A 12,783-nucleotide genomic window follows, 5' to 3' on the forward strand; every position below is an offset into this window, starting at 1 on the left:
TGCGATTGCCATCCGGCTCCGTGGAAGCAGAACAGGATATAGTCATGCAAGGCCAAGCGTGGCGGCATGCACGGGACACGTGGGATGTGCACAAAAAACAGCACATCTTCAATGCCACACGGTCGGCCATCTTAGAAGTCCCCTGAAGTCTGCTTGCAGGCAACCATCAGGCGGGTGGAAGAAGGGATGTGATCCGAGCTCTCGTATCCGTAGCTCCAAAGATATGCTGCGCTAATGCCTCTATCGAAGAGTTGTTCTACATTTTGTGGTCCATCCTGGAGGGTATGGGGAGACGAGACAAAGAGGGTCCATTGGACCCCCATATTAACTCATCTGAACCCCATGATGATAGATAATAATTGGGGATTTTAGAATTGGATCTTCTCTTGATGATGCTGCATGTCACCACATAATTTAGGCATTCAGTGACCTGTCCCAGATCGTTGAAATCCTGAATTGCAATATCGTTCCACCGCTACACTCCTCCTCAATTGCCACTGCTGATTTGATCTGATTTTAGCATTTGTAATGTGCATATGCCTACATGGGGAACCTGGCAGAATCTGCAACTAGGTGTGGATAGTGAAAGGGCAAAAAAGTGATTGCATCACAGCCGAAGACTGATTTAAAAAAAGATGTTTTAAGCTGTTTCCTGAAAGAGACTGGGGACTTAATTTGTCACAACTGAAATGGCAGGTAGTTCCAAGCACAGAAACGTCTGTCTCCCCATGAGATCGTTCAAGAAGGGGGTACTTTCAGGAACCCTTTCCCCTTCAAATGCAGAATACGTGTAGGGCAATGAAGGGCTATCCTAGAGATCAGATAGTTAGGAGCAACGCCATGGATGCACTTGAAAACAAGTCATAGGATTTTGAATTGGATTTGCTGTTGTACTGGAAGCCAGTGAAGACCTCTTCTATAGTCAGAGATATATATTTTTTTCTGTGCTATCGAATAGATCAGTCGTATCACAGTAATCTGAGCAACCAGGAGCCGCTTAAATTGATATTAGGGAATTCCTGATAACAAGCCATTACAGTAGTCCAGCTTAGAGTTTGTAAGGGTCCCTACAACTGCCAGACGATCCTTGTCTGAATTCAATGTCAGTAGTGGTTTAAGCTGGTTTAACTGATAATAAAGAGATTTAACCATTTGACTAACTTGTAAGTTACAGCTTAAACTGGACTGCCCAATGCAGCCCAGGTTTTTTACTCTCAGAGTATACTTTGTGTTAGTCCCAAACAAGATGGACAAGGGATCATGGACATTAAGTTTGTAGTTTTCTTTTTCTTGCCAAAAACAATGATCTCTGTTTTGGACGGATTTTATTGAAGTTTATTGTCCAACATCCAGGATTCGATTGTTTCGATACATTTTAGAACTCGCTCGACTGCCTCCATAGGTTGACTTAACCGAACATATATCTGTGTGCCATATGCGGATGAATGATAACACAGATCAGATTCCCCAAAGATGTTGAGAAGCGGACAAATATATATTTTAAATAGCACTGCTGTATCCCCATCCTTTCAAACGCTTTTTCTGTTGCCGTCCTCCTACTCTCTTCTTCAACCCTGTTGCTATGCCCCTATCGCCCTTCCACACCCGTTGTTGATGCTGTGCTTCTGTTGTCCCACTGCCTCGAATATAGTGGTGTAGCCTCACCTTTTGTATATCCTTATTTTCATTGGGCTATCCCTGCTGTCCACCTGAATCCAATTCTAAATTCCAACCCCTACTTCCACCCCTTTTGCTTCGCCGTGGTGGTCTCACTTTTTCCTGTCAACACACAGCATGGCCATTCCCCTCAACCCCCACTTGGACAGCTTGCTTTGTGCGGTTCCACCTGGATGCCCTGTGACCCCATTTCTGTCTAGTTCCCTTGATACTGTGATGTCACTGTCTAGGCACCAAACAAGATCCCACACAGAGAAGGATGGTCGGCTGTAGAAGATATCAAATATTAAATGTGCTAATGCGTTTTTAATGTAAACATCATGGAAAATGTGTTCAAGCCAGTGTTGCAGTACGAGTAGCATATTATCCATTGCTTTTCCTTAAGATCGAAATTGCATTTCAGAAGGAAAATCAATTAGAGGAAATGAAAAAAATACTATTCTGCTCTTCTTCTGATTCTCTCCAATCGTCTCAATCCCTAGGGACTCTAGATTTCTTTCAAATGCATGTTAGAGAGGAGTCCTTCAAACACAAGCCATTAACCTTCGCATTTTTCTTTTGTTACAGGGAATTCCACTTTTTGCGATGACCATGGTCCCTTTTCACCAAAGGTAGGACACCCGATCCATTGGGTTTTGTTTATTTGTTTGTTGAAAAAACAACATGCATTATTTTACGTACGGCCGGAGGAGATCTGTTTTGTAAAAGGACTGTTTCTGTTTAACATGTTAAGGCTTCAAAACACACAGCCTATCTGCTGTTTAAACACACTAATGTATATATATATATATATATATATATATATATATATATATATATATATATATATATATATATATGTACTGTCATTTCCATCAGATTGTTATATTATGCAACAAAGTTGTCACTTATTTATTTTCTTATTAGGTATAACACAGTCAAGACTTTTTATACATTCACAATAATAAATACACCATTTAATAGATGACTCTGGGCCTCATTATGGCTCCGGCGGTAGCTGTGCCAGTTAACTAGGCATGGCTGCTGCCGGAGTCATTTTCTTTCCGCAATTAGCGGGGCATTACAGCCCCGGCGGACCCGATAATTGCCCATTCCCGGGCGCCGGAAAATATTACTCCCCATTCCCATTTCAGTCCCATTGGTATTTACCGGCACGGCTACCGCCGGACTCATAATGAGGCTCAGTGACTTTGTTGCATCTGTGTCTCACTTCCATTGTAAGTTTTGTAATCTTTCTTGAGACTTTTGTTTTGCGAATGCTCTGTCCATCACAGCACAACATGTGTGTATTTTCTTAAGTTTATTAACATGCTTTCGTTATCATGAAAGGAAACATCAGTGAATCTTTTTCCATAAGAAAATGAACCAGGATTTTACAGTGATGGACAAGCGTGTTTGACAAACAATGTTAACAGAAGTAACTGGTATGAAATGCTGCCAGAGGTGGGAGCCAAAATCCCGGAAAATACAGGAAACCTCTGACTCTATGTGGACCAGGTTTCTCATGAGAAAAGTGACTGATTGATGTTCAAAGCCCACAGTTAGTGACTGTTACTGTGTATGAAAACAATGCGTAAGGAAGCCGCTGTATACATTTTACCACCAGCTCTGGGCCACAGGCTTCTCGGTAAGATTTGGCAAGGAGGCGTTTGCCATAGAGCTGACGGAGGGACTTCAGCGGACCGCTTTTATTGATGGGTCAGCTGCAGTGTATGGTAGAGTGCTGCACCACCATCAAAGTGTGATAGCACTAGGAAAACGCAGAGCACTTCATTTTGACTGAGGAAGGAAGAGATGGTTTGCACTGCCAAAGCAGATAACTGCATGGGGGAAATAACCCAGATTTGGGCCAGCTTTCTGGTTTTCTTCTATCTTGGCCAGCACAGCGCAAACCACCCCTCACATACCAACTAAAATGAAGTGCCACTGGGGGTTGATGAAGGGGAGGGGTAAAAGCCGGTGCCCGGAGGTGAAATGATGCTTCTGAGGCTTTCATTGTGGCCAGAGAGTGCGGAAGCGACATCTCCTTTTAGCAGAAGGGTTGGGAGCTGCTTGTTCTGCGCAGGAACTACTTCAGCAGCTGGGACAGGAATGATAAGAAGCCCCTTACAGCCGTCTAAAAGGTGCTGCTAATTGTTCCCCCTCTGGCCACCCCATCCATGACACCTCTCCCGGCAGCACCTTGCTGCCTGCTCCCCCCAGCAGTGGTAGTTATTTACGTCATATACAACAGAAAGTGCTCATGGCCTCCATGTCACACCCAATTCCCAATATTTTACCTTTATCAAAAATACATACATTTGATTCATTTACAAGTTAAACATTATCTGACATGGTGTACATATTCCAACCATCTGTACACGGACAATTATATGTATTGCATAGCGAACAATATACTCAATTTGCATAGACACAGAAACCAACAATATTAAAAATTAAGACCCAAACAACAAAGGTCCACATATATGTATATAGTGCAGCAAAACGCCACTGGCTCCTCAGCGGACCCTTCAGTTTTAACTAGTGCTTTTTTTTTATCTGTGACCTGCCCCTTGTTTGCAGTGTCGGATTTCCTTCTTAAAAGAGTCAATGCAATGAGTTTCGGCCATCAAACGAGCATAAGGTGATGCTCCTGCCACTTGCAGGCTTCCTCAGGTCATTACCAGTTTTTTCAACAAATAAAGGAAATATATGTACATACATTATGTAGGTGTGGAGTGAGTGTGTGACATGTATGTTCAATAGGACATATATATTCATCAAGGGCTGTTCCAATTCTCATTTAATGTAAAGCTGTACTTCCTATCGGGTGGTAGTAATCAAGCTTCTAGTGGGATCTAGTGTGGACCACTTGTTACATGCAGTGGTATGCCTCTAACACCTGTATCTGTTAGCCAAAAAGGTATATATCAGTATTATATAAATTGTATTCACTTATGTCCAAGCATCCCCTGGACGGCTCTCTCTTTCAGCTTACCTGCACTGTTGCAAGAAGCTGTATCCAAATCAATGGTGATAGCCGTAAAATACCAGAGACCTGCAGGGGAAAGCATATACACAGTGACAGGCTCCTAACTACTACTAACCATATCACGACTCTGCCATCATACACCAGTGAAAACGAGTGACTCACCAATAATTCGTAGATGAGCCTCACAAAGGCGTCCCGGAGGGGAGGCAAATATCCCCAAACTGCTTCAATCCTAAAATGAAAATAAGCCTTTTAAAGGTGTAGTCCATAAAATGCTGTTAACTCTGCCTTTCACAAAATTAGGCAGGGGATGCATGGCCTACACTGACTCACTGTAGTAGATGAAACAAAAGCATTCCCTCATGTGCACAGTGCGGACAGACTACTGGGCCTGTCCAATATAGTGACAATGAATCCATAGCCTAACCTACCCACCCCAGTTTGGTGAAAAATAATTCAACAATTCCAAACTGTGTAGCTCACGGTGTACCACTAAACCAGGACAGAGGGAAATTCACTAGTTCTAAATGGCCCTGACATAATTCTATAGCATTCAGCAAGAATATGATGATCAACTTCTCTACAATATGTGTTAGAGTGTAACATCACTAGAGCAACACGTCATCATAGTTACAACCCATGCTGCCATCGAGCGAGCGTGGATGCCTAGTTGTATTCTCGAAATTGGCCCATTCAATATTTAATTATTTACATGCAGTCCACTATTCGGGGACTAACCTCAGAGGCATATAGAATGCTCACCTCAGTAGAGTATAAAACTGTCTCCCGGTAGCCGCCAGCCCAACTAACAATTTGATTCTTGACTAATTTGGTATGCTCAGCAGGTTGCTAAGTAACCTCTGCTATGTCCGTATAATATCAAAAGAAGACGGACTAAGTTAACCACATCACCGTCTCAGCTTGCAAACATGGTGGCCATTATTACAGACTCAGCTATGATAGCCAGACCATATGCAGGAGATACTGCTGGGGAAATGTGTTCTAGTCATGTCCATTATGATTAGGATATATAATCACAATGCTCTTCTGAATATGTATAGCATGTAGAAGACTAATAATGCGTTTATCTAGGCAGAAGTTCCGACACCTCTGTCAATAGCCGATGTGGATGTATCCATGTTAATGAATAACCTTGGGAACGATGTAGGGGTCTCAGCAGAAGTATCCTCACCTCTATCAGTGGCAGACGTGGATGTATCAATATTAATGAATAACAATGAGAACGGTGTAGGGGTCTCTACTGTATAGTATAAATAACATGAATACAATGTGAATAACACAACCATCTACATGGACATCAGATCAGTACATTCATCTTATACAAATCGTATTGCATAGGTTTTATACAATCATGATAATATGTGTAGCATTTCGTTGATGCTATAATTTTTACAGTTCCACAAGATTAAACTAAACCAGCCACATATATTGACAATACAATTACTTCTAGCATTGTATATTCCCGATGTATAACATTCGATAATGGTAGATAAATCTGTTCATTCTTTAATAACCTTTAGTTTTATGCATTAAAACGCAAAATGTCACAAGTTGTAAAAGGCACCTTAATTTATCAAAAATTAGGCCATGTTTGACAGTTTCCAGTCTATAGATCCACCGTTGCTCCAATCTGTACACTTGAGCTCCTAGATCGGCCCCACTTGGATGTGGCGTAAGCATCTATAGTACAAAACAAAATATATCTTTGTCTGTGTGTCCCATGCATTTATAGTGTTCTACCAGTGGCTTACTGGGAACCATATAGTGTATATATGAATGAAGTTCTGAAATACGCTGCCTTATTTGGTGAGTCATTTTGCCCACACATATTAACTTGCAGGAGCACTCAAAAATATAAATCACAAATTTGCATTTACAATTGGTGTGTGTCCTCAACTCCCATCTGGTCCTGCCATATTCAAAAAGTAGTTTGATCTTGGTGAAGGTGCAAGCAACGCACCCACCGCTTTTGTGATGATCTATCACTGGGAGGGGAGCCCCCATAATGGTATGACCCCAGGAGTTTCAGTTGGTACTTTGAACATTTGAACTAATTTCAGCCTTAAATTTGCATTTTATCTAAGGCAAATAGGGGTTTCTTGTTAAGTATACCAGGTTGTTTAACCAAATGTCAAATTTTTTTGTAGAACTCTTTTGATTTGATTGCTGACCGGACTACTGAAGGTGGTGACACACACCATTCTTTCCTGTGGGTCCCTTTGCTGTGTAGTCAATGCCAATTACCTGTTGGCAATCACTGCTCTTTTCAAGTTGCTTTTAACTACCTCTCTAGGGTCCCCATGTGCGAGGAATCTTTTCTTTAGATGTTCTGCTTGTATCACAAAGTCATTTCTATCACTGCAGTTTCTACGAATTCTAAGAAACTGACTATACAGCATATTAATTTTCAACCCAGCTGGGTGAAAACTAGTAGAATGCAACCAGGCCTCCAGATAAGGTGTGTACTATGCCTTTTTATGCATGAAAATCTTGTAAATACGACAGCTTTATTATTTTCCTGTGTACATTTACACACACGTTTAGATCAGAGGGCAGGGAAAATATCAGGTTACTTGACAGGAACCAGAAGGCTTATTTTGATTTTTGTCTACATGGATGTAATTGCAAGCTATGGATAAAAACCTCTCAAACTGCACACTGTGGTAAAAGAAATGGTTTATTCCCATTCAGCATCTGCTGTGCTGCTGCTCATGGAGCAAACAGAAGCACTGTGCATATTTATTTTCCTAGCATTTTAGGATTGTAAAATGAAAATCGAAAACTAATTTGCAATTGAGAATTAATATTTTGTAACAAATTATGCTTTTTTCCCAGTGAAAGCAAACCAGTATTGAACAATAGTTTTTTCAGCGTTCCTGTGCTGTGTGCATAATCATGTGGAGGCAGATCATTTTCACACATAATTTAATTTACACTCTAATTATAAAAAGAATTGTAAACTGATGACTGTGCACGCCTAGTTTACATCCATTCAACCTTGCAGTCAATGGGGTACGTTACTATAAATGGTCAGTGGCAGCAGTCTTTGATCAAGGGTGAGTGATTGTCATTACACTAGTAACAGGTGTTCTAGCCTCTCAAATCTTCAAGACTACAATTAAAACATCTAAAACTTGACTCTCCAGGAAGTGCAAGCACTGTTCAAACACAAAATCGAAACTCATGTGATAATCCAGATAGGAATTTAACTTTATGTAGCGCTTCAAACATGGTTCGTCCAACATCTAGGCACTGTGATTATTATACCTCAGTCAATACTCAGTTAACCGACCTCTGAAGGATGATAGCTAATAAGATAGCTCGGCCGGTTGAGCACTCATTGCTGCAACCTGTGAGTGATCTGTAAATTGCACGTTTGAATCCCAGCAAGGCCAACTCAGCCGTTCATCCTTTCAAGGTCAATAAAGGAGTACAGACTTTGGTTTGGTGATAATTGTGATAAATATGGTTTATGTACAACGCTATATAAATAACTATTTGAGCATGAAATTAGATATAGAATTTAGCATGGAGTCCTTGCTTCTTTGCACTGTTGTATCATAACATTGGCACACCATTAGGTAGTAATAGCTCCAGGAAATTAGGACTTTCATTAAACATCAAAAGACAATTCTGCTATCGAACCTCAAAACACAGTACAATTCATGTTTGCTTTACTATGTAATTGGCTAGGTTTTTGTTTTCACCATTTGAATATATACAGGAGAAATCAAATGGCCAGACCTTAGATAAATAATGAAAGGTGTATTCTGCCACAATGCAGAAAGATGCTGCATATTTATGATTTTCATACAGTTTTTGCACACGTCGGCTGGATGTCACATATATTTTACTCTCTTGCAAATCTTGTAAAAGTGAAAAGTCCTTTTTACTCTCTTAAAATCACATTTACTCTCAAAGTTTAAAAATAGGGAGTAACATACTCCCACCTCAAGATCTTATCTGGAGCACTGAACCAATCTACTGCGATCTGAGGTTTTCCTATGTGGGGAGCTGGCTAAGCCCTCTGTGTTTTTATACATTTTGAGGTTGAAGAAGCTGACTTGCTCTACATTTGCTTCCATAGTGAATTTTAGGTTAACAGCACATGTGTTAAGCCAGTCAAATAAATGTGTTAGATCTATTTCACTGCCCATCCATATGCAAAACACCTCATCTGTATAGCATTTCCATGTGACAATATAGTTAGTGTAAGGGCTGTAGATGGAAAAAATGAATAAAGAGTCAAAATGTACCATATAAATATTAGCCACATCCGGGCAAAGGTTGCCCCCATGCTGACCCCTTTTTTCTGCTTATATAGCTTTTTTTTATACAAGAAGAAGTTTTCAGTCATGGCTAATCTAGCACACTCAATGATGAATGAACTGGGAGGATTGTGTTGACCCGTTCGTGTATCCAAAATAGTACCGAAGGGATCTAGACATTCCATTTGGGGAATGGAGGTGTACAAAGCCTCCACATCCAATGTAACTAGAATGTCATTAGGACCACTGGGAATCATTTTCAAGATGTTTATCATATTTGTAGAATCTTTAACACAGGAGGGCATGTCCCCCACAAATGGCTTCAGGAAGAATTCAGTATATACTGACAGAGGCTCTAGAATGGAATCAAAAGCAGCTACAATGGTTCTCCCGGGAGGATGTGCCATATTTGTATGCAATTTTGGAAAAATATAAAAGGCCGCTTTTGTATGATCTTTTTTAAGAAAATGCCTTTCTTCCTCACAGATTCAGCATGTGTAGTGAGAATATCTATTTACTCCTGTAGACACATGGTGGGGTCAACCGGTAAGAGAAGATGTTGACATTCTGCTTCATATTGGCCAGTTTCAAGTAACGCAATGCCACCGCCTTTGTCTGCCAGTTTAATATTGATATTAGTGTTGTTGCATAATGATTTCAAACTTGCACATTCTTCTTTGCTGAGATTATCAGATTGATGGTGTTGTTTTCTTATGCTGTCCAGTGATTGGCTGATGGCTATACTCTCGAACGCTGCCATCTCTGCCGGATAACTGTGGTTCGGGGGAATGAACTTGGACCTAACCTTAAGACCGGTAATGTTATCATGATCCATGGAGGCAGGGACAGCACCTTGTTATTGTTTGGTGAGATAAATCTCAAAGAAGTGTTTACGTCTGATGTCTCGAAATAATGTTCAAAGTTCTCACATTGGAAGGGGTCTGCCTTAGCCACCCGTACAAAAGACAACCCCTTAAGTAGAAGGTCCATTTCAGCATTAGAAAGTGTATGGCTGGGCAGGTTTCTTATGGGGAGACTGTCATCTATTGGTTCATCTATTGGTTCAGATACCTGTACTGTAGAAGAACTGTCATCTATTGGTTCTGGTACCATTGGCGTGTACGCATTCTTTGATCCAATTGTAGTGGCTGCCGTCTGTACCGGCAAGTTTTTCCCTGTCTGAAAAATGCCAGCCTTCATTGAGAACGTGTACTAATATAGATTAAAAAGATGGAGAATGTGAATATTTCTTCATTCTCAGAGGGACATATCTCTCTAATGGACACTATTTGAGGAGAATAAAGTGGATGCATGACGTGCTTTGGTAAGGGCAGGTAGCCTCATTTTTCATTATTTTTATTGGCTAACAAATGATTGCTCTAATTTATACTTTTTTCATTTATTTATTATTGTGGTTGATTTTAATCTTCTTTCCAATAAAAATAGGCTCAGATTAAAAGCGTGTAAAATGACAAATGAATCGAACCTAACATAAGCACAGAGCACTGTGCCTTTTATTTGAATGAGCACAAGACATCATTCCAGTAGTAAACATGTTTTGATAGGCAAGGGGAGAAAGAGCCCAGAATTAGATGTCAAACATAAACATAAATCTCCCTGTGATCACAACATGGAATTAATCGCACCTAAAATGATCCATAAAGATACATTTAAAATGTTCAAAATGATGGACATTTTACACATGAACTATTTTGAATCCATGTGTAACATAATTTATGAACCAGCACCGAAATGAATATTCTAAGACATTATATACGTTTAATCTGGAGTTTTTATCAAGTGGGTTTTTTTTTTAACACATATCTTAAAGGTATTTCCTTTGGATTCTTTATAAGGAGAATCAAAAACCCACAGCGAGACAAGCTGATTCATGTGAGAGTCACTAGACACTCAGATTATAGAAATACTCTGACAAGTGTATAGCAAAGATTGCTATAAATTAACTAGCGTCCCACACTACAAACCAATAATCATGATATTATTGGTAACCATCTGTCATACAGAATTGTGATCGTTTTGGCTCAAATGTCAAGTTTCATACAATGGGCAATGTTACCAAATTGCTGTTGAACTAATTGGGAAATTGCATGAAGAGCTTGAGCAACAACGCCCTCAATTCAAGGGCACCCAACAGAAAGACTTCTTGGTGAAAATCCCACCATTACCTTTGATGATGGAATGTCTTAGCTTGGAACAGCCAGGAGATTAAGGGGCGTAAGTATGGTCTTAATCGTTTAATTATCAGTCCTCTGAACGTCTGTCCCCAGAAGTAATGCAATCTGTTTTATAGATAAGGGTTCTCTGAAGTCTTAGGGTTGGCTTTATTCGTTTATGTTTTTGTTGTTGCTGTATAATTGTGCTTCTGGGTTGTGTGGTTTAGATTTATTAAGTATATGTATTTATTATTGTGATGTGTAATTGTATTATTTGTATAATGTATTGCACCTTGAAACTGGTTTCCGGCATTGTTGTGCTGACATGGGAAGGCAAAACCAGTGGGAACCTATGGGTGCGCGAGATATGGGGTTTTGCAAGGGTAGACTGCCTTCAAAAGACGGAAAACTCGTTTTTAAGGAGACTATTAATGATCCCTTCTTCAACACCCGTCTTTTCGATGTGTAAGGAGACTGCCTTGACCCGTATTTCAGGTACTATTTTTATAGCGCCGATTTTATCTTGGTTTGCACTATGGGTCGACAAACAGCCTGCTGACAAAAGTCCTGATTTTGAATCTGCTTGTCACACAGGGCGCTCAAACAAAGTAGGGTGGTTCGCACATATGAAGCCACTAATGCACATCCTCTACTGGCTATCGTTCTTTGAGGGTCCTCAGAGTATTGCAAATAGCCCCAAGACTGCGATACAAAATAGACGTATTGACTACCTGGCAGCAGCCAGGGAGGATGCAGCCATGGTCAAGACACAGGCCAGGGCGTATATGCTCCTAATGCCTATGGCCGGACCTGGAGAATATCTGATGAAGGTGTCTGTCCCTGTACAGTGAGCATTTATTGCCAAAGCCCGATTTAATATTCTGCCAGTCGGGAAAGTGCAGCAAAAATGGTCAAGGGGGCAAAACTGGGAACGGTATCTGTCGGACCTTTGAAACTTGTAGTCGTTTTGTTCTATTCTGTTCTTTATTTAGTGATTTTAGAGCAAAGTTTTTACTGACCATTCTCAGAGAAAGTGTAATGTAAATGTAATTTTTTTATTTATGACACGCGCTTAATACCCATAGGTTTCTAAGCGCGGACCCGGGAAACCAAACCTGTGCTGCTCCGCGTCGTCTTGCTTCCAAGGCTAGCACGTTGACCCTGAGCTATTCTCCCGTGACAAGTGGGATAAGGATATATAATCTAACACTGATGTTCCTACTAAGCAACATGCGGCCAGCTGGTATGAAACAAGCTTAGTGTTCCTACTAATCAACACACGGCCAGCGGTTATGAAAAATGCTTGGTGTTCCTACTAATCAACACACGGACAGCTGTTATGAAACATGCTTGGTGTTCCTACTAAGTAGTACACAGCCAGCTGTTAGGAAACAAGCTTGTTGTTCCTACTAAGCACACACAGACAGCTGTTAGGAAACAAGCTTGGTGTTCCTACTATGCACACACGGCCAGCTGTTAGGAAACAAGCTTGGTGTTCCTACTAAGCAGCACACGGCCAGCTGTTATGAAACAAGCTTGGTGTTCCTACTAAGCAGCACAAGGCCAGCTGTTATGAAACGAGCTTGGTGTTCCTACTAAGCACACACAGCCAGCTGTTAGGAAACAAGCTTGGTGTTCCTACTAAGCACACATGGCCAGCTGTTAGGAAACA

General features: G+C 40.7%; 1 protein-coding gene across 1 annotated transcript in view; it reads left to right on the plus strand.

The window, feature by feature from the left end:
- The window catches only part of UST (uronyl 2-sulfotransferase), a 1,214,931-nt gene that overhangs the window by 470,742 nt on the left and 731,406 nt on the right, over positions 1-12,783 (plus strand). Inside the window, exon 2 of the mRNA XM_069606670.1 lies at positions 2,245-2,288. Within this exon, the coding sequence (XP_069462771.1) occupies positions 2,245-2,288 (44 nt within the window). The remainder of the gene's footprint in view (positions 1-2,244; positions 2,289-12,783) is intronic.

Source organism: Ambystoma mexicanum, chromosome 4p (assembly GCF_040938575.1).
Source record: "Ambystoma mexicanum isolate Mex_15411 chromosome 4p, UKY_AmexF1_1, whole genome shotgun sequence".
Classification (NCBI taxonomy): Eukaryota; Metazoa; Chordata; class Amphibia; order Caudata; family Ambystomatidae; genus Ambystoma; species Ambystoma mexicanum.